The 25,328-nt window shown below is 37.0% G+C and overlaps 1 protein-coding gene and 1 long non-coding RNA gene across 13 annotated transcripts in view; one reads left to right on the top strand and one right to left on the bottom strand.

The window, feature by feature from the left end:
* The window catches only part of unc79 (UNC-79 domain-containing protein), a 224,650-nt gene that overhangs the window by 163,587 nt on the left and 35,735 nt on the right, over positions 1–25,328 (top strand). For 10 of the 12 annotated variants that reach the window (XM_067119364.1, XM_067119371.1, XM_067119370.1 and 7 more), the window contains 10 exons: positions 85–265; positions 3,158–3,239; positions 4,198–4,427; positions 8,548–8,704; positions 10,113–10,194; positions 12,502–12,594; positions 17,164–17,442; positions 18,038–18,162; positions 20,769–20,874; positions 23,970–24,034. In XM_067119364.1, the coding sequence (XP_066975465.1) occupies positions 85–265; positions 3,158–3,239; positions 4,198–4,427; positions 8,548–8,704; positions 10,113–10,194; positions 12,502–12,594; positions 17,164–17,442; positions 18,038–18,162; positions 20,769–20,874; positions 23,970–24,034 (1,400 nt within the window). The remainder of the gene's footprint in view (positions 1–84; positions 266–3,157; positions 3,240–4,197; positions 4,428–8,547; positions 8,705–10,112; positions 10,195–12,501; positions 12,595–17,163; positions 17,443–18,037; positions 18,163–20,768; positions 20,875–23,969; positions 24,035–25,328) is intronic. The other 2 variants (XM_067119369.1, XM_067119367.1) reach the window with 1 other exon arrangement.
* LOC136847644 (uncharacterized) overlaps positions 14,413–25,328 on the bottom strand; it is a 372,082-nt gene continuing 361,166 nt past the window's right edge. The window contains exon 3 of the long non-coding RNA XR_010855785.1: positions 14,413–14,551. This is a non-coding gene — a long non-coding RNA (uncharacterized lncRNA). The remainder of the gene's footprint in view (positions 14,552–25,328) is intronic.

Below are 25,328 nucleotides of genomic sequence, written 5' to 3'. Positions count from 1 at the left end.
GAGTGCATGAAGTGCATTAACCCTTCAGGTTCCAAAGATGTGAAATTACATCGACAATATATTTTCTTCTTAAAAATGTTACAGAAGTGAGCCAAGGGTCCTTGGGTGGAAATGATGGAGAACATCAGGGTGAATCTCCACCGCTTTCTCCCAGTGTTTTTCCTGGTGCTGGTCGAATAACAGTGACTAAAGGAGTTGCACAAGAGACCAGAGCTCAGTACCATGATCAAAAAGCTGTGTATGCCCCAACCATGCAGGATACACGGTGAGTCACTAAAGCATGTGAAATTTAATGAGTTTGGCTTTATTTAGTAGGAATCTTTCAATTATCCAGATCGCCATTTTCGAAAATTCGCCATTATCTGACACACCCAGATGAAGTACCAAGGCCTCAGAGATATAAGATATATAAAAATTTACAAAAAAAATAAAAAAAACTGCTCTCCAATGGTTGGCAATGTCGCAAGGCCTCAGGAAAATGTTGGAAACACTGCTTACACTCAGACAGACTGAGAAATGATTTTGGGGGTGGGGAGGCCTTCAGAAGTTTCTAAGGTGGGGGGGCTGTGGGTCAGATGGCTAGGCGCCATGGGAGAGGAGGAGCAGTAAGGCCGTGTAGAGGAGCTCTGAGAAGTGGTTGTTTTAGAATGTGGGCGGAGCTGGGGAGCAGTTGCTCTGGCTGGGAGGAAGAGAGTGGGGAGGCAGTGTTGGATGGATGAAGAGAGCTACGTAGACGTCCGACTTGCCAGAGGCTGTTTTGGTTTGTTACACATATGATTTTTTATTTATATTTTATACTATTCTCATATTTTTACTGTTTTTTCTAATTTTTTATATTTACAACCCAAAAGATAAATGCAATCATGTTTGTAGGGTACGAGAGAGAGAGAGAGAGAGAGAACAACAACCGAGATGAAATATCAACAGTGATAAAATATTCTTGTATGTACTGTTATAATATGTGTGATAATCTTGCTAAGAGTCAACTAAACTTTTAATGAAATACTGTAGGCTACAATAAATCAAGCAAAGCCAAAAAGAAAAAAGGTAAACTTGATACCATGCTAAAAAAACACACACACAAATGCAAACAATATTTAAACATGTACACTGTTTTATGGGAATAATTTTAATAGAAAAATATATTACATTGAAGTTGCAAGGTAACTCTGATACAGTATTTACTGGCAAGTCTTGGGCACGTATTGAGATAAGGAGTTGATCATCTGTAGGTTTTTACTGTATAATTGAGGTGTTGCTTGGGTAAGTCGCTTCAGGCATTTCTAGGCCATAAACCACCCAGGCTCTTTTGAGCATGATTGCTCCAAAAGACGAGAGTAGATTGATCTATAACAGTGAGTCTGGCTCCAAGGTGGTGGGGTGGGGTGGGAGATTGCCAGCCACTGATTGGCTGAGAATAAAAAACTCACACTCTGATTGGGTTGTGAGATTTCATTTTTGGCCAAATTTTAGCTTTAATAGTACCTGTTGCAGCCTTGCTGAGTGTCAGGGATGGTGTGATGACTCAGCCGCTGGTATCTCCCAGTAAATATTTTGACTAGTCGACAGTTGTAAAATTTGCATCCGGGTGCTACATTTGCATGATGTGAAGAGGCTCTGGGAATTAAAGAGGTAAAATGAATGTGTAGAGAATGGCGCCCTTTGAGTCAACAACGTCATCTTCCCGTCATTCCTGTTTATAGCTTTCCAGTTCAGTTGCCATTCAGCTTCCTAGATCATTTTCCCCTTCATGAACAGTTTATTGGATTTTAACATGATCCCAGTATTATTATTATTATGTTTGAAAAGTGCCACTTTCTTTCTCTTTGGGCAAATAATTTTTTATTTGCTAATAAGGATGACATTTCTGTCAGAAGTGAGGTATTATATGAAACCACGAAACAAAATGAAGATCGTGAAAGTAGAAAGAATAATGATACAAGGTAAGATGCTCACTGTGAGAAAATTCTATTTAGAAATTTTCACTGTTTCTTCATAGTCTTAACGGTAATGTTTACGTATCTGAGCAGAATTCGACAGAACAGTCTAAAACCAAGCATTGTATGATAAATTGATTCTTACAGAAAGCAATTTGTAAGGTGTGATTGTTAAGTAAAGCAAATAAAACAGTAGTCATGCAGTCATAGCTAACTGAAAAAAGCATCGGTAGGATGCCCAAAGGATTTATTATGAACGATAATGAGATCTTTCCGCTACGTGAGATAGTGCTCATTACTTATCCTTATAAACGATATTTCAATGGGGACTACTGTGTTTTATTTACACGTCCTAATACTCAAGAATTTTTCATGACTTAGCATTTGCAGAATCTTATACCTTCTATAGACAGGTTATGGAAGACTGCACAAATTGCTTATTTATATTACATGCTCAGTATTTAAGAGCAACAAGAAAGTAATAAGTGGTTGTTGAATTAATAGTTAGATGATTAAAAACATATGCGAGTTGGTCTGTTGGAATGGAAGATGTTAGAGGACGTGGCATTACATACAAGAGCACAAGCAAGTGTTGTACGTGTATTCAGAAGTTTGTTATGATTTCTTCCATTCACACGGGAACATTGATGAATGGGAGAAAGGATACATTAATGCATGCCTCTCTATAGTACTAACGAGGAATTACAACCTTGTCAACTTCAGTTTGTGCTGTTGCAGTCCAGAGGAACAAATGGCTGCTTAAGTAGAGCAGAGGTATTCCAAATAGCAAAATAGGTCAGGGAAACTTAAGAACAGAGGAAAGAAAATATTTTGATTCTGTATTTCTGTGTCGTAGGTGAAAGTTTATCTCAAGATAGCCACTGGAACCTTAACTTGAACTTCATTGTGCTAGGTGTCGCAGCAAAAGAGCTGGAGTAGGCAAAATATTTGTGTAATTGCTAAAAAGTGATGATGTAGTGTCAGAAGGATGGATGGTAACAGGCTGAATAATTTACTTAAGACTCAATTAGCACTTAGTGAAATGCAACTCTGAGAGCTTGTGCAGTGTTTCTTTTTATATGAATTCTCTTGAGAATAATGCTCTGCACTCCAGTTTTTCATGCACTATACCATGGATGTTTAATTTCTTAATGCTGTATGGTATTAAATGCTTTATTGAATGCCAAATGTCATAAATGCCATTTCACCCCTATGTTTAGCCTTGGTCCTGACTGCGATGATGCTGAACCAGAGTTAGAAGCCATTCCGGAAAGCCCTAAAACGGATAGCCCAAGCTGTCATGTGAGTACCAGATACAGCACTCAGTTGTTATATGGATCCTAATGTTTTGACTTTGTTGTCATAGAGTTTTTCTATATTACATATGAACACACTGACCTACAAAGGTTAGTTTTGATGCTTTTCTTACTTTGATGGCATTTCATTTTCTATCATGAAAGTCAATTTCAAAACATTTTTCATTTGTGACATATATTTGACTTTTCTTGATTGCTAAGTGTGTTTTTTCCTTTTTATGGGTATTTTCATGCGATATATTTGTGTAATTAAAAAATGAAACCCCACTGATATTCACACCACACCTATTCTGGTAGTAATGTATCTATACAAAAAGATACTAGAGTAACCATGTACAGTACAAGACATCAGAACTTAGCTCAGTTGTCTGAGTACACTAACGAGTAAAGTCTTAATAATAATAAAAATAGTAAAAATTACAAAGCTTCTTACAACCGTGCATATAACATGTTTAAGTTCTTATGAACAATTGATATTTTGCCTAAGTTCTTGTTTGCAGTACAGTATATTGTAAATCATACTCTAAGTATTAGTATGTTCAAGCATTTATTCTGATCAATTAGTATGGTAAGTTTATTGATGCTATTGCATATTTTCATATGAGAACTTTGAGCAAATTTGAGAGACATTTTGTTTTATGTATACAGTAAAATACAAGTGATGTGGTTGGGATATGTAAATAAATGTGAACTCATCGTTGATACACTTTTTATAATCATCAGGAAGTAACTAGTACAGCCATATAATCTTAATTGGGGAAATATTTCTGTACATTGTTGAAGAATGGATATTTGTGGGTGGTACTCTAATTTTGTTTTGATTTTATGGGAATTGGGCTAGACCAGTACACAAAGGCTGTTATTTTGTATCACAGTAGCACTGAACCATCTTGTTTGCAGATACTATAGTGGACCAGTCATTATTAATTTTTCTTTGCATTCAGGAACTGTGTGACCTTGAACCTTATGAGAATATTTTAGTGGAAGAACAAGCAGTCATGCGAGTAGAGCACAATCATAGCTCCAAAGCTCTGGTTTCACTCACACCTTGTGCTGTGCCATCTTCAGCCATTGCTACAGCATCAGTAGTAGTTCCCCAGAAGATACGAGCACAGGCAGTAACATCAGTAATGGCTTCTCAGATACAGGCGTTTGATGAGTCCTTCACAGTCAAGTAAGATGTTTTTACTTAGTATTCATTACATTTTATAAGAGATGCAAAACAGGTTTTGATGAAGGAAAAACCTAATTTTGGTAGCCGGTCAGTCCTCTATAGAGCCCCCAGGGCTCTATAAGACAGACCAACCATATCAAAGACAGACCCACCATATCAAAGGATTCTCTCATAGTTGGTCTTGGCCAGAATAGTGTCTTTGATAGCCACAGTGATAAAGTGTAAAAGGATTCAAGGCAAGAGGGCTCTTTCCATTACCTACAGCAATTACCCGGTTTTCCTTCACCCTTCTCACCTATATGTATCAACAGCGCACAAACTGGCTAAGAGTCTCATTACTCGACAGGTCTGTGAAAGAAAAATATTTACCACAAATTTCCTTGCCTTTTCTTCAGGGAAAGCGAGTGGGTTGGAGGACTCACAGCAGCTACTAAAATAGGTTTTTCCTTTGTCAAAACCGGTTTTTTGATAGTGCAGCCATTGTTCGTTATCCAAGGAGCATACAAAAGAAATGACAGATGACAAAAAGGCCTAGCTCCTGATTAAAAAATCCCCACGACCAGACGAAAAAATGGTCCATGGTAAAGTCACTTAAGTTTTTACCCACCTTCTTTTGTTCAGAATACCCATTAGGGTTCAACAATGAGCGATAGGAAAAAACAAGAACCTGTATATGTGCTATTCTGTGTTGTTCTAAAGTGACTTATCAAATTATGCTGAGTTGGCACATAGCATTATTGTGCCCCTCCCCAGCAATACCGTAGAATTACCACAACATCAAGAAGGCCTTTTGATTTCTACTAAGGCACTTATGGTACTGGAACTTATCATACTATCTACCAACAAATAGTGCACCCAGAGTCGTTGGATGTCATGGCAGCAGTGTTTGAGCAACACTGCCTGTGATGACTATCTTGTAAACAGAGACTTTTTGCAAAAAATATCTCCAACAAAAACCAGGAATGTACCCACCCCCCAAACACCTGTCTAATTAGTGATGCTAAGACAAATCTCAGCCAATGTAGAGAAGGGCTTTTTTGTGATAGATTGTAAGAAAAATGTGACGATCTGGGACATTTACCACAACATTTATGTAAACCTGGAGTGCTTTGACTGGGCATAATGTCTTATCTCTGAATTCCTGTAGAAGAAAAGAGCCCTATGGGAAACACTCTGTGACTTTCTGGAATGGCGCATAAAAGCGCGAATGGAACCATTGGAGGGCTCCAACAAGTCATTCCCCATTGTGACTTAATTTTTACACTCTAACTCCTTCTGTAAGGACCTGTTTGAGAAGTCTGTTATGGCTCGACTTAACGAGCAAGCCCACTAACAGAATTGTGCAATGTTTTCTCTTCTGAGGAGAGAGGAATTCAAGAAATAAAATCCTGAAACTTCCATTTACCCAACCCAAAAAAGGCCCACTATGATAAAAAATCATATAGGCCTTCAGTCACCCCCAGAAGGTTTCCTCAAAAACAGGTAGGTGGTCAGAGGGGACAACTCCCTACAAAGGGATAACAATAACAAGAGCAAGGACATCCTTTTCACAAGGTCTAAAGATCCTCTTATAGGGGAAAAGGAAAGCTACACCTGGAATGCCTATCAAGGGTAAAGGCAGAGGATGAGGCGGATACCAATAGGAATTGTACAGTCAGGGGTCCCATTTCAATGACACCACAGACAACGGAAGTCTTCCCCCTTGGGGGGACAGCATTATTTTCAACGGGCTTGGGTGGAAATGGTCTCATTGTCCCCCTCCTTTAAAGGGGTTCCTTCAAAAACCAGACCCCTCTCTGGAAGATTACGTGCAGAAGGACCTGTTAAAGGGAGCCATAGAGAAATATGCATATATTCGCCACCAAGCACATCTCTTCTGTATCTCCAAAAAGGATTCCCCTGAACAAAACCCTTGCTTTATGGATTTAGGATTAACTCCGGTATAGAAATTGTCACTTCCCTTCTCCGGTCTTTTGCACTACAAAGACCTGCTCCCAAAAGGCTTCCAATTACTTTGCCCTTGAATAAGGTGCTTAGATTTCTGTCATCCCTTCAATTCAGTGGACCCAATACAACTACAACTCACATGCTGCAAAAGGCGATCTTCTTGATTGCTCTAGCATCAGGAGCACGTATTAGTGAATTGAGCTCTCTTAGACAGGGACGGTATTAGCAAACGGCTGACCATCAGTTATTATTGTCCCCTGGTCCATCATTCTTAGTCAAGAATGAGAATCCTTTAAGAAGGAAGCTTCCTATCTTGATAAGAAAACTCAATTTAACAAGACATTATGCCAAGTTCAAGCACTTAAGTTTTACCTAGAGGTCAGGGCAAACATCCCAGAGGGTCCTATTTTCCTACATTGTCGCACAAACAAACCACTCTCTCTACAAGGACTGAGAACAATTTTAGTGTTCCTCATTAAAAAGGCAAATCCACTCTTCTGTCCTAGATCACCTGATATAAGGAGAAAGTAAGTATGTTGTTGGCCTCCTTCTGAAATGTCTCTTTTGAAGAAGTCTCCGAATGTACAGGGTAGTCATCAGAGACAGTAGTCTTAAAAACATTATTACCACAAGCTTGAACAAATTCAACTACACTGTGCATCGGTAGGGGCTACGGTTAGTTGTGATCCCATATGTGCTACAGCGGAAAACCAGGGGTCTTGCTAACGGGTGGGTATGCTATCTATCACGGGGGGAAGGTGCGACAATACTGCAACTAGACCCAGCATGCTTAAATAAGTAACTGTAGAACTTCACCCTGAAACATAGGTTCATGTTTAGTTTCCTGTTCTTTGTTAGCAAAACCTAAGGGGTATTTAGAATAAAGAATGGGGCCTGAAACTTGTGGCTTGACCTGGTACCAGAGATGTTTTTTCTTTGTGCTATTGGGATTTAAATTTGAGAGCTTAAGCCATTTCGTCACCTGTCAATTTCTTTTTAAAGCTCCTTGAGGACGAACAAGCAACTATGCTATTAAAAAAACAGGTTTTGACATAGGAATAACCTATTTTTGGTAGTTGCTATTGAGTCCTCAAAATCCTCCTGCTTCCCTGAAGAAAAGGCATGGGATTTGGGCGAGGAATCATCCTGCATTGACCAATGGAAAGTTATGGCTTCTTGGTCGTTTTGCCGGTCCATTGTCGCCAATTTGGCAAATTGCTCATGAGCGATAATCGACTCTTCTTCTAGCAGGTTTTGATGTTGGAAAACTGGGTACAGCTTTGCTGAGGATAAGGGAAAGTCCCCTTTTATATTTTAGTCCATTATATGCTCCATCATGTGTTATAATGTTTATCATTACAACACAATACCAGGCCAAAAGACCAACTAAAAGAGAATTCTTTGATATTAGTGTGGTCACCATGGAGCTCTGACAGACCCAAGGAAAGTAACTCCTCGAGGACTCAACAGCGACTACCGAAAATAGGTCTTTCCTATGTCAAAACCTTTTTTTTTTTTTTTTTTCTTGTAGCATTTCCCTCCATGTTCAGCGCCCATGTTTTTATTTTTGTAGACTTGATTAATTGCAAAAAAATCCTGGTGTGTCTATAAAAATTATATTTTACTTTTTGGTGCATTTTAATAAAAGTTTGTTTAAACATTTTTTCTTCTTTCTTCGTTAATATCTAATTTTATATTTGTTTTATGCATTCTCACTTTTCCAAATAGTTTGCTTACATTGCTAGCTATAAATATTACTCTCTTGTTCTCAAGTTCTAATTTACTGCCTTTTTTATGTAGTAGCAGTATTTGACAGTATTTCCATCTCTTACTCTTCGGGAGTGTTTAGTTCTTCTTCGATGTTACTTTTTCTCGATTGTTGGATTTTTTAAAATTTTCTCTCCCATTTATATTGTCATCCATCTTTACTACACGAGGATGATTTCATCTGCTACCCTTCCTGTTTCATTTGTGTGGATGTACAATGAAGGCTATTGTAAAATAATAGGTGTCTGATTATTCAGTTAAAATTTTCACTGAGAATAAAGCTGTATGACATTCCTTTCCAGAGCTAGATTTAGAACTGCTTCGTGTAATTTGTTTTTATATTATGTTTAAAGAAAATCCTCTAGAAGATCTAAGTATAGTATTACTATTTTATTTCATTCTCCAGGATTCATAATGCAGAGCTTGCTCCACTTGGAGTGGATACAGAAGATAATGAGAGAATTGTGATGGCAAGTTTAACTGGGAACGGCAGCGACAATGATGATAACTATAAGCACAAGTGGTTTTTGGGAGATGATTCTGAAGAGGCCAGTAGCCCTGAGGTTTGTTCATTTTGTCAGGTGATTCTTAGAGGAAGATAGAGAAGGGTTTGACCCTCAGAAAGAACAGTAGTCAAATTTTAGTGCTCAGTCTGGAATTTTCATAAAGAACATGTATGATTATATATGTTCTTTAAGAGGTGTTCTTAACTGTCTCTTGTGATATATAATCTTTGCGTGGAAATACCGTATTTGATGTCATCCCAAACAATGGCTCAAAATATACACTGGGGTCTTTATGAGAAGCTGAACTGTTGTTTTCTTATGTTTATACCCAAATAATGTTAACTACAATACCAGTACTTGTACGTAGCCAAATTTCATAATACTTACATAGGACCAGTGTTTGCTCAGATATCATCGTTATTACTACTACTGTTGTTATTATTATTATTACAGTAAAATCCCTCATAACCAGTACCTTGGGACCAAAGGGTCACCTGTTATTTGAATTTGCCAGATGTGTGAGAGGTATCTTTCTGAAATGCCATACATGTCATTTCTTTATTCATTGTCAGTAAATAAACAATACCTTTTTTCACTGTTTTATCATTAGATAATAACAGATATTGTAACATAAACATTATCCTGTGCTCACCTAACTCCAACAGTAGTGTGAATAAGAGCTTAAATCCATACATCGATATAGCAGATGACGAACAGACACACACACGAGCACATTAGCGCATTAGACGACAGGCACTGAAACTATGCTCTCTCTCTCAAAAATCACCTTTTTCATAATTATTATTATTATTATCATAACTTTTATTCTTATCTATACTATAGTAACATCATTATCATTATTATTATTAGTACTACTACTACTACTAACAATAATGATAGCAATACTAATAATAATTGTAATAATGATAACGATGATACTATAGTATAGATAAGAATAAAAAGCTACTACTACATTGATCATCATCATCATCATTATCATTTATATTTTCATTATTTCTATTACCTAAGCATATTTACAAATATATTACCAAATCAATCTACTAAGACATTATGATGGGGCCAGATGGGCCCCCACTTACATTGGGCCCTGGTGCATTGCACCTCCTGCACCCCCGGTATCCTCCCACAGCTTTCACCCCCACACTCGTGATGAAGGAAGTGGCAATTTGCTTTGTTTTGCTCCCAACATATACATGCATATCTGGGTCAGTTTTAAAGCCCATATGAGATATTTTTTTTGGTAAGGATACTTTTTTACCTACTAGTTGACATGTTGAAGTGAACAGGTTTGAATCTGTTAATGGTAGTGTTGAAATAGTGATACTGTAAGGTAAAAAGAAACTGTCTATGATGGCGTTTTGCTTTGCTTGCCTTCTGAGCTCCTTAAATCTACACATGTACTAAGTCTTACTCTCTATTGTTATTGTTTGTACCTTCCTTTCAGGTCGTAAAACAGGATGGGAGGGATGGAAAATATGCTCATGGTAACAGCTATCGTCAGTACCCAAAATCAAAACAATATGGAGGTAAGTTTTCATATTAATTTGATCTTGATTTTTCAAAACTTTTTATATAATATATACTTAAGTTTGCATCCTTGAAAGCTGCTTCAGGTAAGTTTGTATTCTTGGGACTTGCTTCATCTTTAATTTCCTTCAGTTGGGCAGTATTACAGTAAGAGTGTAATGTAATACTAAAAGCAGTAAATAAATAATGTAATTTTCTTATTATCACTTTATTCTAGAAGTAGAACTGACCAAAAATGAAAGATTTAGAAATCAGAGAGTTCATCATGACCCCGGGGAAAGCTGACATTTAAGTATTTAGTTAATACATTATGTACAGGTAAAATTCAAAGCAAATAATAATATGACACAGTAGATAATACAAGACACAAAATGTCAAAGCAAAATATAAAACAATTATAGGGAAAGAAGATTACCAAAACAGGAAAAGAACAGAACTGCACTATAATGTAAACAATTCATTATATTTAAGAAGCCACAAGAATACTTTGGACTGGGTAGTGGTTTCATTCCTTCATTTAGTTTACTTTCACCCTCCCTCTTCCCACATGCTCACAGCAGTTACGACTTGGGACTATTGACAGCTGGTCTCGTTTGTAAATTTTCATAAGTTGTATTTTAACGGAGATCTTTCACATTCACAGTTGATCCTTGATCCCCCCTTTTTTAACCGAGAGCAACCAGATTTGCTGAAAAGCAGCACAAATATGTAGTAAATATAGCTCGCTGTCAAACTTCTCAGTTCCAGAGGGTCTTTATTCCTCGCACTTTGGAACAGTCTCCCAGAGGATATTGTGAAGCTGGAACCTCAAAAGTCCAAGCGAGGAAGCAATACGTTACTATCCTAAAACAATTCACTTGTATTTTAATACAGTAATTTATTTATATTTTTAACTATTTATTTATGAAATTTATTCATTTATATTTTTTTCTTTTCAAATAACTAATCTCATCTTTCTATGTTTCCCATTACCTTTTGTTAAATCTTCCTAATGAACACCATATTCTTTAGAAACTTGAATTTCAAGTCAGTGGCCCCTGCGGGCTTGTTCCGTATGAATAGGGTTCATCTTCAGAATAATAATAATAATAATTGAGTTTCCTCCATCTATCCCAGTAGAAACATATTTTTAGTTGCTACAGGAGTTTTTCTTTCACATACTCTTGATTAGTTGATCAGTGAATAATAATTATGAAGAAAGATGTTTAAAACCTCTAAAGGCAGTTACCATATTGTGTACCTCTAACAAATTCCTAGATTGTCAGTTTCTTTCAAATTTTATTTGGACTATTTAGTTATATCTTACAGCAGTTACATCATATTCGCTGATTTGAAGTTTTGTGTGTTGCACGCTTAGACATGTATATTTTCGCCACTGGAATTTGTCTCGTTTTCATGTTATTCTTGGAAACCCCAAGAATGTTTTCTACTATCTTTTACTCTGATAATGAATAATCTACTGCCGTCCACAGGGCTTCAAAAGCCATATATATATAACATGTATATATGTTTTAATAGTGGTTTACATAGCCGGACCTATGTGTCATCTGTTTTGTTTTTGATAAAAGAAATGGTGCCTCTGGTCAGACATTTGGAATTTTCATTTATCAGCTGATTATGTACATACAATATTTAGTGATTACTCCCCTTCCGCCTTCCAAGTTGCACTCCCTTGGTCATAACTGCTCAGGAGACTGTTGCTCAGGTGTAGTAAAGGCTGTTATTGCTTTATTCAGATGATCTTAGAAAGAATGCGTACCTGCTCTTCAAAAAGTAAACCCTCTAATTATATTCTCCTTATTCAGAGAATGTAGTTTGACTTTGATACTGTAGTTCTGTTATCTTTGTACAAATTGTGTAGGCTACTAGTACTTCAAGCTTAACCATAAACCTCTTCACACTGCACAGTCACTAACCTCCTGTTATGATTTGAAGAGCAGAGGAATACACGATTATCATGATATTAGACATGTCGTTGTTATACTGTACAATAATAAAATTTACCTCATTCTCAAATCACGAAGCCTTTTACATTGCACAAGCCCTATTCCTTTGGCATGATTATGCCTGTATTAGACATAACGTTTAATGATGTTAAATGTTTTGGATTTGGTGGGTTCTGGCAAAAGATTTAGTGAACGTCTTGGATAATGTGGTAATCATAATGTGTACTAAATTGGGGAATTTCATGGAATAGCCAATCTCATCTCATATTACTCAAAAAGAAAGTTTTGATCAGTTCAGACAGTTTTTATAGCTTTGAAAATACATATGATGTTATGTTTCCATCTTGTGTCTTTTGACAGATGAAGTGTTCAGGTCTATGGACTCACTTGACCAAGCCAAATTTGACAATCCAGAAATGTCATCTCGTGAACGCTTACTCCCTATTGGTTTTGGTAAGGTTAAATCGTCATTTTAAGATGACTAGAACGTAGACCTCATAAAGTGTATAAATATTTTTGGAAACAGGTGCTATAAAATTTAATTACAATTTCATGAAAACAAAAGAAGTAACATTTGTGAGGCACTTGTAATGTATTTCTTCTGTTTTTAAAAGTGTATACACTATATTTATTTAAGAGCAGGGCACCTTAAACTGCCCTACATCTGCCTTTTCTCAGGCATGACGATTAATTGCTTGAATAAATCTTGGCCATGAAAACAGGTGAATTATAAAGGATTATTCAAATCTTTTCATAATAAAGACTCAGATAAAGATGATGGATATTAAAAGAAATACTTCATAGATATAAAAATTGTCATTGATTTGTCATTACATTTAGTAAAGTGCAACAAACGCCATTATTGACTGATTTCTGCAAAATAAAATTGACACGAATAGCGCGCTCAGATATTCATTTCAGGCTATGAAAGGTTTGATTTGCTCATAAAATAATTCAACATTTCCTCGTTAACCTTTTAATTAGCAGTATGTGCAATGATAAATAATTTGTAGATATTACATTTTAAACTGTTACCTTATAAGTTTTATTCGCTCTCATTTCTGGATACGAATTGTAACAAGTAGTTGTATTTTATCACCTGGAAACAGTGATGGTAATAATAATAATCATCATCATCATCTTTATTTCAGCTCAGGGCCATATTTATGGAATATACAAAGTAGAGACAATACAGTACACACAAAATAGACACACAAGATAAAATTATAAAAATGATAATCAGCAATATCCACACAGTTGCTGAAGTAGTAGTAAATATAGTAGTTCATAATAATGGTAATGACAGTAATCATAACGCGAACAATAGTATAAATATTAAAAATGATAACGACTAAAAAACAGATTCCATACAATTAATTTCCAGCTAGGGACCTTAGGTGGTTACAGAAGTCAGGCCCAGAAGGCTAAATACGAAAATTGAAAAAAGCAAATCTCATTAATATTCCCATTTTCTAAGGTACAGGTTACACATGAAACTGTTTTTTTAAATCAATGGTAAATCAGTGTTATTATGGAGGTAGGGAAAATACTCAACAAAGTAAGGGCAATTAGTAATTTTTGAGTAAATGGTTATTAAAAGTATTTTTAATGAGAACCCACGATGCAGTTGGGGGTTCCTCAATACAAAGAATTCTTAGCTATATTCTGCCACTTGATACTGAACAAAGTCATATCTGAATTCTGATCAAGTAACAGATGTAAAACAAGGCAACATATACTAATTTTAAGACGCGAAAGAATCGCTAATAAGGGGAAAACACTTCACAACAGCATGCACACGCAAAGCAAAAAAGATCAAATGAAATGAAAATAATGAGCCTTTGTCCAAATTCAGTACTGAATACATGCAGAAAGAACAAACAGGAATAAATAACTCCTAACTTTGACCTGTGGCTCATGCAACGCAATTAGAATGAACAAATTTAGCAAGATTAAACCTTATTTTAATTATGACCCTGAAATAATTTAACAATTGAAAAGTTTGAGAGCAGTAAGAGCTTAGTCTATGTAACCCATGGGTAAAATGAAACAACACTTTGGCTACCTTCATAAGTTTCTTTCAGATGCTAATTGATGTTCTAAAATGAAACTGATTATTATCAGTGGGACTGTGATGTGGAATATGCTCATTACCCAGGACTTGGCATGATGTTAACAAATTACTTACCTTGAGACTGTACTTATTTGGGTTAAAATGCGCAGTATAGGTCGACCATCACTAATCCGGCAATCGTTAATCCAGTTCCATTACTAATTCAGGACTAATTTCGGCCAGTGTAATTTCAAATTTCCCGGGGTCACCGAACCAACCTGCTGCTACTGTTTGCTGGCGCTACTTGTGTGTGTGTATGCTTGTACCCTGCGCACATGATTTCGTTTATCTTTTGGGCTGTAAAAAAAATGAGAAAATGTAGTAAAAATATGAATGAGAATAGCATAAAATGTAAATAAGAAAATCATAAGCGTAACAACACAAAATAAAACAAGCTGTTAGAAATTCTCCAACGCCAGCGAATGAGTTCGTGCGTTCGTACATACCCTATGCACACGATTTCGTTTATCTTTTGGTTTGTAGAAATAAAAATAAATTAGAATGTACAGTAAAAAAATTAGATGAGAATAATGTAAAATATAAATGATAAAAATCATAAGAGTGACAACATGAACCAAAACAAGCTGTAGCAAGTTCTCCGTCACCAGTGAATGCATTTGTGTATTCGTACATATCCTTTGCACATGATTGAGTTTAACTTCTAGGTTGTAAAAATAAAAGAGAGAATATACAGTAAAAAATATAGATGAGAATAGCATGAGATATAAATAAATAAAATCATAAGCGTGTTAACGCGAATCAAAATAAGCTGTGGCAAGTTCTCCGAAGAATGAGTTGGTGCGTTCGTACGCACCCTACGCACACGATTGAGGATATCTTTTGAGTTGTAAGAAAAAAAAATTAGAAAATACGACAAAATATATAAACAAAATTCCAAGATGAAGAATATAGGAATCCTGACAGCCCTTCACTTCAAGACATAAATGTGCTTAGTTGCAAATTCCAGCTCTTCACTTTAGAAGCGACTATGATGAACTTTTTTGTGTAAGTCAACAGAATTACCTGTACTTTGTCTAATTCCATGTATTTGATTGTTAACATGTATTCAACTGCTTCAGGTTACATGACAACTTCATGTACTTGACTGCTTCCGTGCGTTTCCGTGTGTTCTTCATTGTGCTAATCTGCTTGCATATACTCAGCTGTAGCAGTGCCTTTGATGGTGTTATCTGAGGAGCCACATCATCTGTAATCATGGTTCCTCATTTCCAAAATGTTTCACTACCAACTGACCTGTCCCCACTGTTCCTGTGAGAACTCCCCCGCCTAAGAATATCCTTGAACCCTGTCAAGTGGCATCTCCATCTCCTGATCTAGTTGGTTTAAAATTCCATCAGGCTAGCATTGCAGGCACCCACAGTCAACCAAACATAGCTATGACCCAATCACTCAATCACTAATATCCTGCTTTTTCCAATAAGTAAGGCTCTCATAAGTCAGGCCAGTCCTGTATCCTCTTGTCCTTCAAGGCCTTATCCCACCAAGAGCACTCACCTTGCTGCTAACAACCATAAACCCATTGCCTTTTCTTTTGCTGTACCTTACAGTGTTACTTCACCACCTTGTTCCTCCCCTCCAATTCATTGACTCATCCTTTTACCCCAAGGACCTGGTTTGCAAGTTAGAAAAAAGGCTTACCTTCACCTCCATTTGGGTATTTCAGCTTTATCATCCTCATCTGCCAAGTTTGCTTCCTGGCCAAGTCACCTTATCAACATGGTCAGTAACAGAGGTCTTATGTGCCACATTATTTTAATGCTTCATACTTCCCATAGAAGTAATCTCTCATTAGCTGTAAATCACCCTTTCGTTCTGGTTGTTGGGGTCAATACCTGTTTAAGCTGCCAGGTAGGAGTAGCCACAGAAGATGAAATTCTGCTGTCCCCTCAGATCTCCTCTCCCTTGGTAGGGACTGTCCTTTGGGGATTGTAGGATGGATATTTATCAGTCATTCTCATCCTCTTCGAGATCTCATGCCCTGTGATCCTGACATATATGGATGTGTGTTTTATCCTGGAGTACCTGCCTTTATTTCCCATGCTTGATTAGTGGGCTTTTTTGCAAGTACATCTTCCATTTCAAATCCATTACTCATGGAAGTTCCCATAATCTTGATTGTTTCATTATTTTTCCTATAGCTGTAAGGGATTGGATTTATTGCACCTTGGTCTACTCTTCTATGGCTCTTCTGCATCATCCTCCCTCCTGAATTACAGTTTAGGCTATTATGATAGTTTATGAGTAATGGATTCATAACAATTAATTATGTTTTCATAATTAAAACAGGTTTTTTGAAAGACTCGGTAGTTACAAACTCCCAGTGCCTTTCTCTGTTCCCCACACTCTTCAAGATGGAGATTGACACAGAGGAGCAACAACTTCTGTTCTGGCTCAGTGGATCATGAGCTGGGCTTGCAAAGTAGGACCTTTCTCCTTGCAAGATTTTTCAAGTTGTTGTGACTAGTTCCATTCACTATAAATGAGTTTGTAAGAAAATGTGTTTTATTGTAAAAGCATTGTGTTTAGACCTAAGTTATTTTCTAGTTACATCCCAGTTACTGAGAAGAGGAAAGTTCCTTGATGTTTGACTGCCTATGCATACAAATATGGTAAAACCCATTATCCAAAACCCTTGGCATCTTATTATTAAATATTTCCTTTATTTTTTACTAAATCACAAAGAGAGGTCTGTCCATATTTTATTAACATATTATTGAACATTTCCTTTATTTTTTTACTAAATCACAAAGAGATATTTATCCACATTTTGCTTGCTGGAATATGATGGAAAATAAAGATTACTCCAAATCATTAATCATTTTTAGTTGTACTTGCAATGACATGTAATTTTAAAAATAATTTTTAATCCTCCAAAGCTTTATTTTCAGCTGAAAAATGTGGAACATCTGATGTAGGGTGCAGTCTGGAAAAATCCTCAGAAATTAGAATGAACAGGGCTGTCATTTGTGAGGTACCGACCATGGAGAGGGCAACTCTGGCAGAAGCTACTGTTGTGGAAGCTCGTATATGTGACCCTGCAGCAGTCGAAAATGTGTCAACTGAAGTAGCTCGAATTGTTTCTGAACCAAGCGAAGCTTCTTCACACCCTTCACAGATCCACCGATCACCACAGTCTCCTTTATCGATGATGGATCTTATGACATTAGGTTAGACCTTGTGATAATTTTGTCATAATCTGTATGCACTGGATGTTAGTGATCTCTAGCCCCAAGGAGAAAACAACATGACATATCTTATGTTGTTTTGTCTTCTCATCCTCTTTGCCTCTCCTCATCATTAGTTATTTTTGACAATAGAGATGTAAATAGTGAGGTATGCAGTAAAGAATTGTAGCAAACAAAGCTGGGCATTTGCTTTGAAGATCTGTTTAATTGTACTGTATAGCATTTGCATTGATCTTATTTTTCTTAAGAATTTGTCATGCATAATTCAAGTTGTCTGATCTTATTTTTCTTAAGAACTTGTCATGCATAATTCAAGTTGTCTGTGTATATTTATGCCAGATTTTAACATGTTCTATATCCCAGCCCAAGAAGAACCCTAAAAGAGTTCAGAGGTCTGGTTAAACAAATCATTTATAACTAACTAACTAACTAACATGTTCTATAAGGGTAAGTGGAACTTGTCAAAAATATGAGTACATCCCAGTACATTGACAGTAGAAGTGCACACATGCAGATATTTTTTACTCTAAAGTTAACTTACAATTTTTATTTGACAATCTCTTTCCCTCTCCATTAGGCTCTCCTGTTGAACTGGACGGTCAGCTGAGTACTACAATAGACTCTCCAAATGAGATGGCCTCTTCCCCTGATGCTTTGACATTGCCAACCCCAGAAAGGCTCTTACCAGTGGGTGGAGAGAAGGTAAGCCATGATACGTTTGTGCAGTACTGTTAATGCTAGATTTTCTCTCCTGTTAATTGGTTAACCATATTGTTTTATACTCTTATTTTTTTTATGTTAGGATAGTAGTATTCAACTCATTTTGTGTTTTGTGACAATAGGATAGTAGTTTGTTACCTTTCATATACAGGGTATCCTTCAGCATGAGCCATTGAATCTTGGTAAACAAGGTATTTAATATGATGAAGATGGGAAGGGAAAGATGAGGTAACCCCTCACCTGCTTAATGCTCGCCACTTCATTCTTTCGAGAGAGGCTGTCTCTTCCTCTTCCTTGTCTGCCTGTTGAATTTCAGATGAGTAGCCAGATACCGTTGTTCTTTGTGCTTTGTTCTTTACCATGTGTATTGTGAGATTGCTTTTGCTTGTACTACTTGTAAGGGAAGGGAATGTACTCGTTCCCTTCTGTGTTGTGAGTGTGCCTCTTGGCAGTGGGAATAGTATGGTAAGAGGTTCGGGGGGTGGGGGGAAGGGAAGCTCAACACCACCTTCTTGCCTGGCATTCTCTCCCTCACTAGTGTATTTGCAGGTCTGGGAGTTTCCTTTCCTCCAGCAGATCAAGCAAACTCCTTTCCCTGCAGCTTGCATGCCAGCACAGCTGGAGGATGCAGGGGAGCCACCTCTCTGGTCAGATGTGTTCATCAGGAGGGCTTCGTCAGTACTGTGGAAGCCAGTGTCTTGAAATCCCTGGCAGTGGCATTGGTGCATGTAGTGTCTCTGCTAGACCTTTAGATGGGTGCCCTCATTGACTCTGTCATTACATGCATTTTGTCTGTTGACGAAAAGGCAACATTCAGGAGGTTGTTGGTGACGGTGTTGAGCTCTTACCTATCTGGAACACCAGGTATCCAACCAGCGGGGAAACCTTTTTCTGTGAAGGAGAGAACACTGCTTTCTCACCAGATGTCCCACAAGAACATCCTCTCACTGTAGAATAGTTTAGTGTTGGGATCATCTCTGTACTTTCCTTTGGGAAAGGTAGATGCAGTAGTTGAACTTCATTGGGATGACTCTCAGGATTCCATGTTCACCTGAGTAGCAGCCTTTAATCCCTCGAGATCGGCGATGGTGTGCATGAGCCCAGACAGGAGTAGCAGTCTTCTTCCACTGCTAGGAAGGGTGAGGAACCTATTCAGCCATTTTCTGCCCCCTCCTTTAGCCAGTCCAAGAGAGGATACAGGCTTCTGTTCAAGGACCTTCATTCTTTCTTCTCCATGAAACCAATTCCATTCCTGGCGTGGAAATTTGTAGCCTTGCTGGCAGTAGTGGAAATTTTGGAGAAAGGCACCATTGAAGTCTTAGATTGCTGGTCTCTGGGATTTCACAGCCTCCTCTTCCTTGTAGAGAAGCCATGTTGGGGTTGGAAACCAGTCATCAATCTCTTAGCATTAAATGGGTATGTTCAACAGACTTTGTTTATAATGGAAACTGCTCATTCATCAGGACTCTTAGAGGTACCTCACTTTTTCTGCAGTGAGACAGTGTTCCAGTTCAATGTTCTATGCTTTGGACTGGCAACAACTCTTCAAGGTGTTTGCGTGGTATTCCTCATACTCAGCTTGGGCCCAATCGAAATGTATTCACCCTTTGCGATGATAAGTTAATCCTGCCTTCCTCCAGAGAACACCTTCTGCAGGACGGATATCTGCCAGCATTTGTCATGATCTAGGAATTGTGGTCAACCGGTGGATGTCTGATCTTATCCCCAAGAAGCAGATGAAGTATCTGGTTATTCGTCTGGACACTGTAGAAGTTAGAGATTAACAGTGAGATTAAGGTAAGTACAAGACAAGCACCTGTTTTAAGTAACTTAGAATGCGTTTCCTTCTGCCCTTTGTCTTTTAACAAAGGGAAGAAGGGTATGATTCTCCAAAATGGCTGTTCTTGCTGGAGTTTCTTCTTTCTAGGTGTAATTCTACTCCTTTTTTTCTTCTGCTGGAGTTACCTCCTTCCTACAGGGTCAGTCTCCTAATATGAAAGGTGATGATTGTATCCCAGGAGGAAGAAATAATATTTTCAAGCAATTTTTTATATTTCTAGGTATACAAATAACAGTCTTTCATGCAAGTTGTACCTGCCTCAACTGCCCAGCTTCGTCCCTCTGGCTGAAGAGGAATAAAAGTGGATAGTGTGAGGCAGGCAAGGGGTGATCCCCTTTCAGGTTTTGGACTCTTCTTGCAGGTTTTGGTAAAGGAAGGAACCAGGGTACAGCTTTGCTGTAAGATAAGGGAAAGAGCCCTCTTATCTTTGAGTCCACTACATACTCCATCACGTGTTATAGTGTTTATCATTACGACACAATACCTGGCCATGAGAATTCTTTGATATTAGTTTGGTGACCATGGAGCTCTGACAGGCCCATGGAAGGCAACTCCTTGAGGACTTGACAGCCACTACTAAAAATAGGTTTTTCCTACATCAAAACCTGTTTTTTTTTTTTTTTTTTTTTTTTTTTTTTTGTATTAGAGATTTACAGGTGGTGGATAGGAACTTGATTCTAAGCCCACTGAAAAACTGAAATTCCATATAAAAAAAATGATCAATAATTGCACATGTTTTGTACTTCAGACAACACCAAGCAAGAAACATGAAGATCACCATCCCGGTTCGATTTTTGAGCGGGTGTGGCAAGCCTTTGGTGGGTGGACAAATGGCAGCAAGAGCAGTAATCAGAGTAAGTACTGTAGTTTCCTATCTTTCGAGTAGGTAGCAAAAATTATTATTTAATGTAGGTTTTGTAGATAATTTTCATTCTCTTTCTGCAGTTATATGTCCAGTATTTTTGTTTGATTTTTTGAACTGTGAATTTTATTAATCTAATTTACAGAGTAGAATGCCAGATTTTTTAAATACTGTATACAGTAAATTGATATTTATGCCTACATGAGTTACTTTTGCACTAATGTATAATCTCTTTAGAACACATAAATTGTATTACAGTACTTAAATGAATCCTCTATTATATAACAGTGGTTTGTAGTTTAATCAAAGTTATTTTAGAATAATTAATATATTGTACAGTTCTTTAAGCACAGAAATAGTATTTTATAATGTGAAAGATTGGCATTGATGGGCACTGACTGTACTTACTATTGTAATCTGTAGCAATGAAATAACTGGCTAAATCTTTTCCTGAGATGTCACGTGTACAAATAGTACCAATACGTGTTAGTACTGTAAATTCTCTTATTGTAGATTGTTCAGTCATTCTCCCTGATCCTTGACCTGTTGCCGTCTTTGTGAGCCTTAGAGGATGGCAGCTTGAGTCAGTGTACCCAGTGCTTTGATGATGTCAAACATCAAGGCCTTGAAAGCCTTGCACCTCTGTTACTTTCTTCATAATTTGTAGTTGGGTCTTTTTTTCTTAGTAATAATATTTTTCCTTTTTTTTTTTTAATTAAAACAGATTTTACTGCGAAGACGCAAAGAATTATACCGATTATGGGAAAATCTGTTCTTTAAACTTAGATGGAGAGAAGAGTTGGATGGCATGAATCTAAACAAAAGGTTCAACACAAATAAATCACAACATTTACAGGGAGAAACTTACAAAAAATGATTACAAAACTAATAGAAATTGATACACTAAAACAAATTTACAATAAACACTACAAACTTTAAAAAAGAATTGATATAAGAAGGAATGATATCATGGAGACAGTATGGGTCAGACACCACCAGGAATGCTCCTATAGCAAAAATGCAGGAAAATAAAAGCGGCATTTTTCAAATGACCAAAAAATTTAAGTAAGATTTTTGACCATCAAGAAATATGCAGTGGATTAGGAGAAATTTTGCAAATGTAAAATCTTATAAAATAAAAATTAGCCGATTCAAACCATTGTGAAATGACAGAATATATGTTGTAATTGAACATTCAGTGTGGAAGCATATGATTACGCCCTTTCAAATTGTAACAGATCTGCTCCAGTTAAAGATACCATTTGTTGTTAAATGATGAAGCACCCAGCACCTTTAGCTAAGTTAGGCAGTTCACAGTTATCTAATCATTTGTAGCTGAGAATTTTATCCCATGGAGAATAGTGTTATGCCTTAATTATTTCCATCTCCAAACCGGGAGACGCTCAGAGTGATGTAAACAGTTGCAGGTTAATTTTTCTAACAAGTTAATTATACATATTGTTAGAGCAAGCGGTAAATGCATGATTTGTGTGGCACATGTATAGAAATGAGATACTGATGATTACCCGGTTTGGATCACAGAAAAATAGATCTACCATAGATTTACTAACTCATCTGGAAGTTCACGACGACAGTAGAGGATGTGAACGTAATCAAATAACAATCGGTATTTTCTTTGATATATAGAAAGCTTGTTTCACTCTGAATACTTGGTATTAAAAACAGTTTACAAAAATATGCATGTGGTCACTTGCCAGTTTTCATTGAAAACTTTCTGACAGACTATCACTATACCTTGCAAGTACAAATTGATGATATTCATTCATTGTCATTCCCACTGGAAAATGGAGTTCCATGGGTCAATGTTTTTAAACACCTTCTTCACACCATCAATAAATGACGTCAGTAGTCAGCTGCCATTCAGAATTAAAAATAATGTTTACATGGACAGTTTTGGTATATACAATGCAACATTGTATGTAAGACATGCTGAACATATTATCAATAAAACTGTGGTAAATACAGACACATGGGCCTCATTAGTAGGTTTCAAATAATCCTCCCCAAACTCTTCTCTCCAAATTGAAAGTGGTGAACCAACTCTAACTCCTTATTGTGACTTATTAATGTGTAGCCTAGTGCAGTAAAAAACAGGCAAATGATTCACCAGCAAAAAACCTTTTGATCCAAGAGGTATATATATATAAATAATCACTCACCACGTTTCCCGATTAAGCCAGTTGATTGGTTGAATCAGCAAATATAAAATTTCCTTGAATAATAGAGCTACCACTTCCTTGGATTATACATAAGGTGTGAACTTGTATACACTTGAAATATTTATGTAAAAACTACACATGATAAATAACATGCAATAGAAACTATGACTTAGAAGTTCACACTATGCAGTATACACTGAGAGATCCAATCTTCATCAGGCATGGGATTTTCAGCCATATCACCCAACACAACAAACCAATTTTCCTTGCTTAACAATGCATGTTTTCACAGCAGAATTATGTGCTATAGGATCAGCCATTGAAATTACTGAAGATATACCATCACAGAAATTTGTAATTTTCAGTGACTAGAAGTGCTATAGAAACTTCAGAAATGAAGAAGCCAATAAAGCAGCCAAAGCTGCCATTACTAAGACAAGATCACATGCAGATGTTCATACTAATGATTATATAACATCTCTAACTCCAGTTATAATCAAGGAGTGGCAGAATATAAGGAGTAGTGAACCTGGTAGTAATAAATTGAAACAGATCAAGCACAATGTTGGAATAAGGAATTTTGACATGTTTTAGAATTGTTCCTCTCATTTGTCCCATGGACGTTTGATAAACAGTTCATATGATTCAATCCTTACGTGCACAGGCTGCATAGTAATAATGTCAGTTAAACACATTTTGTATTAATGTCTAAAATATAATTGATTATAAATGTCAGATTTTGAAGAGAAATCAAAGAAATCATGTAAGCTTTACTATTAATAAAAGCAAGTCCTTAGGGCCGTTGCTGTAAGAAATAAATGAGTTAGCCCAACGGCATAGTACTTAACCTATGTAATAATAATAATAATAATAATGTTCACTTATTTTTGTGGTATATATTCTACAGGCAGTGATGGTGAACTGGTGGAAGTAGTAGCGCACAAGGAAAGTCATAAATTGGTGAAACAAAAGGTAAGTGTAAACCATAGTCGTAGGATTTTTCAATCAATAATATCTGTAGACTCTATTTTGTATGAGCTGTTCTTTGTCTTGTCAGTCAGACTTTGCCATGTGGGCTTATATTTGTTAAAATTTGGAGCCAGTAGGTCTCCTGCAGGGTGAGAAGTTAGGAGTACAATGCTAGGCTACGCTGTAATTGCTGTGCTGTATTTTCCTGTCTGACAAAGTGATAATGAGCATTAATGCAATGATAGTACACAGTTTTGTTATTGAAACTCATTAATCAATGACTTTTTTAACATTGATAGATAATTCGATGTTGCCAAAAAAGGTAAATTGGATTACCCTAACTTCTTTTTTACAAAACAGCTTTAATAACATTTCCCAATCGTGCTTGGCATACAAGCCTTGGTGTTTAAAGTCGAGTGTTTCCTTTGTAGTATTTTATCATCAGACTGTATGGATTTTGTGATATAGAAAGTTCCCCAGTTGTCCATAATATCGGGGCTCCTTTCAAGTGTTGAAGGAAATACTCATGCGTACCTACTTCCAGTGGGTATTACTCCGCCAGTAGTAACATTGCAGGTGTTGAGAAAAATTGTTGTGACAGTTGTCCCTAAGGGAATACAAAAAGTACTTGTTTGTAATGGTTAGCTTTGTCATACAATTTAATATATGATATGATAATTCCAGTAATTAATGATTTTAATAATGTACCAAGTAACATAGCCTATAACCTTTACCTGGTGCTTGGGAATAGACCGGGTAGTCAAAAGTGTAAATGTATAGAAAGACAAGGTGTGTTCAGAAAGTATCTGGCCTTTATTCATAAAAAATATTCATATTCAGATACAACAATCTTACGCTAATCTCCTTCAAAGTAGTTCCCTTTGGCTGCCACACACTTCTCCCAACAGTTCTACCATGTTAGCAGCAGCACTGGAATGTCTCTTTTGAGGTGGTGGGCAACTGGTCCATTGCATTCTGCATGATATCTTCTCTGGACTAAAATCTGGTCCCTTTCCCTTTCAAGGGCATTTTCAGCTTGGGGAAAAGTCAGAAGTTACACCCACAAACTTAAATTGTGCATCTCTCTCTCTCTCTCTCTCTCTCTCTCTCTCTCTCTCTCTCTCTCTCTCTCTCTCTCTCTCTCTCTCTCTCTCTCTCTCTGAAGAATTGCCAGCTCCATCACGATACTGCAACCGCCCATTCTACACATTTCATGGAGTTTCCTTGCCAAACACAACACACCTGTGCTTCATCAGGCTCCCTACCCTTCCAACATGGCTCTGTGTAACTTCTGGCT

This window comes from Macrobrachium rosenbergii, chromosome 17 (assembly GCF_040412425.1).
Source record: "Macrobrachium rosenbergii isolate ZJJX-2024 chromosome 17, ASM4041242v1, whole genome shotgun sequence".
Taxonomy (NCBI): domain Eukaryota; kingdom Metazoa; phylum Arthropoda; class Malacostraca; order Decapoda; family Palaemonidae; genus Macrobrachium; species Macrobrachium rosenbergii.
Note: the sequence above shows the minus strand (reverse complement) of the source record. Positions and strands in the feature narration are given on the sequence as shown.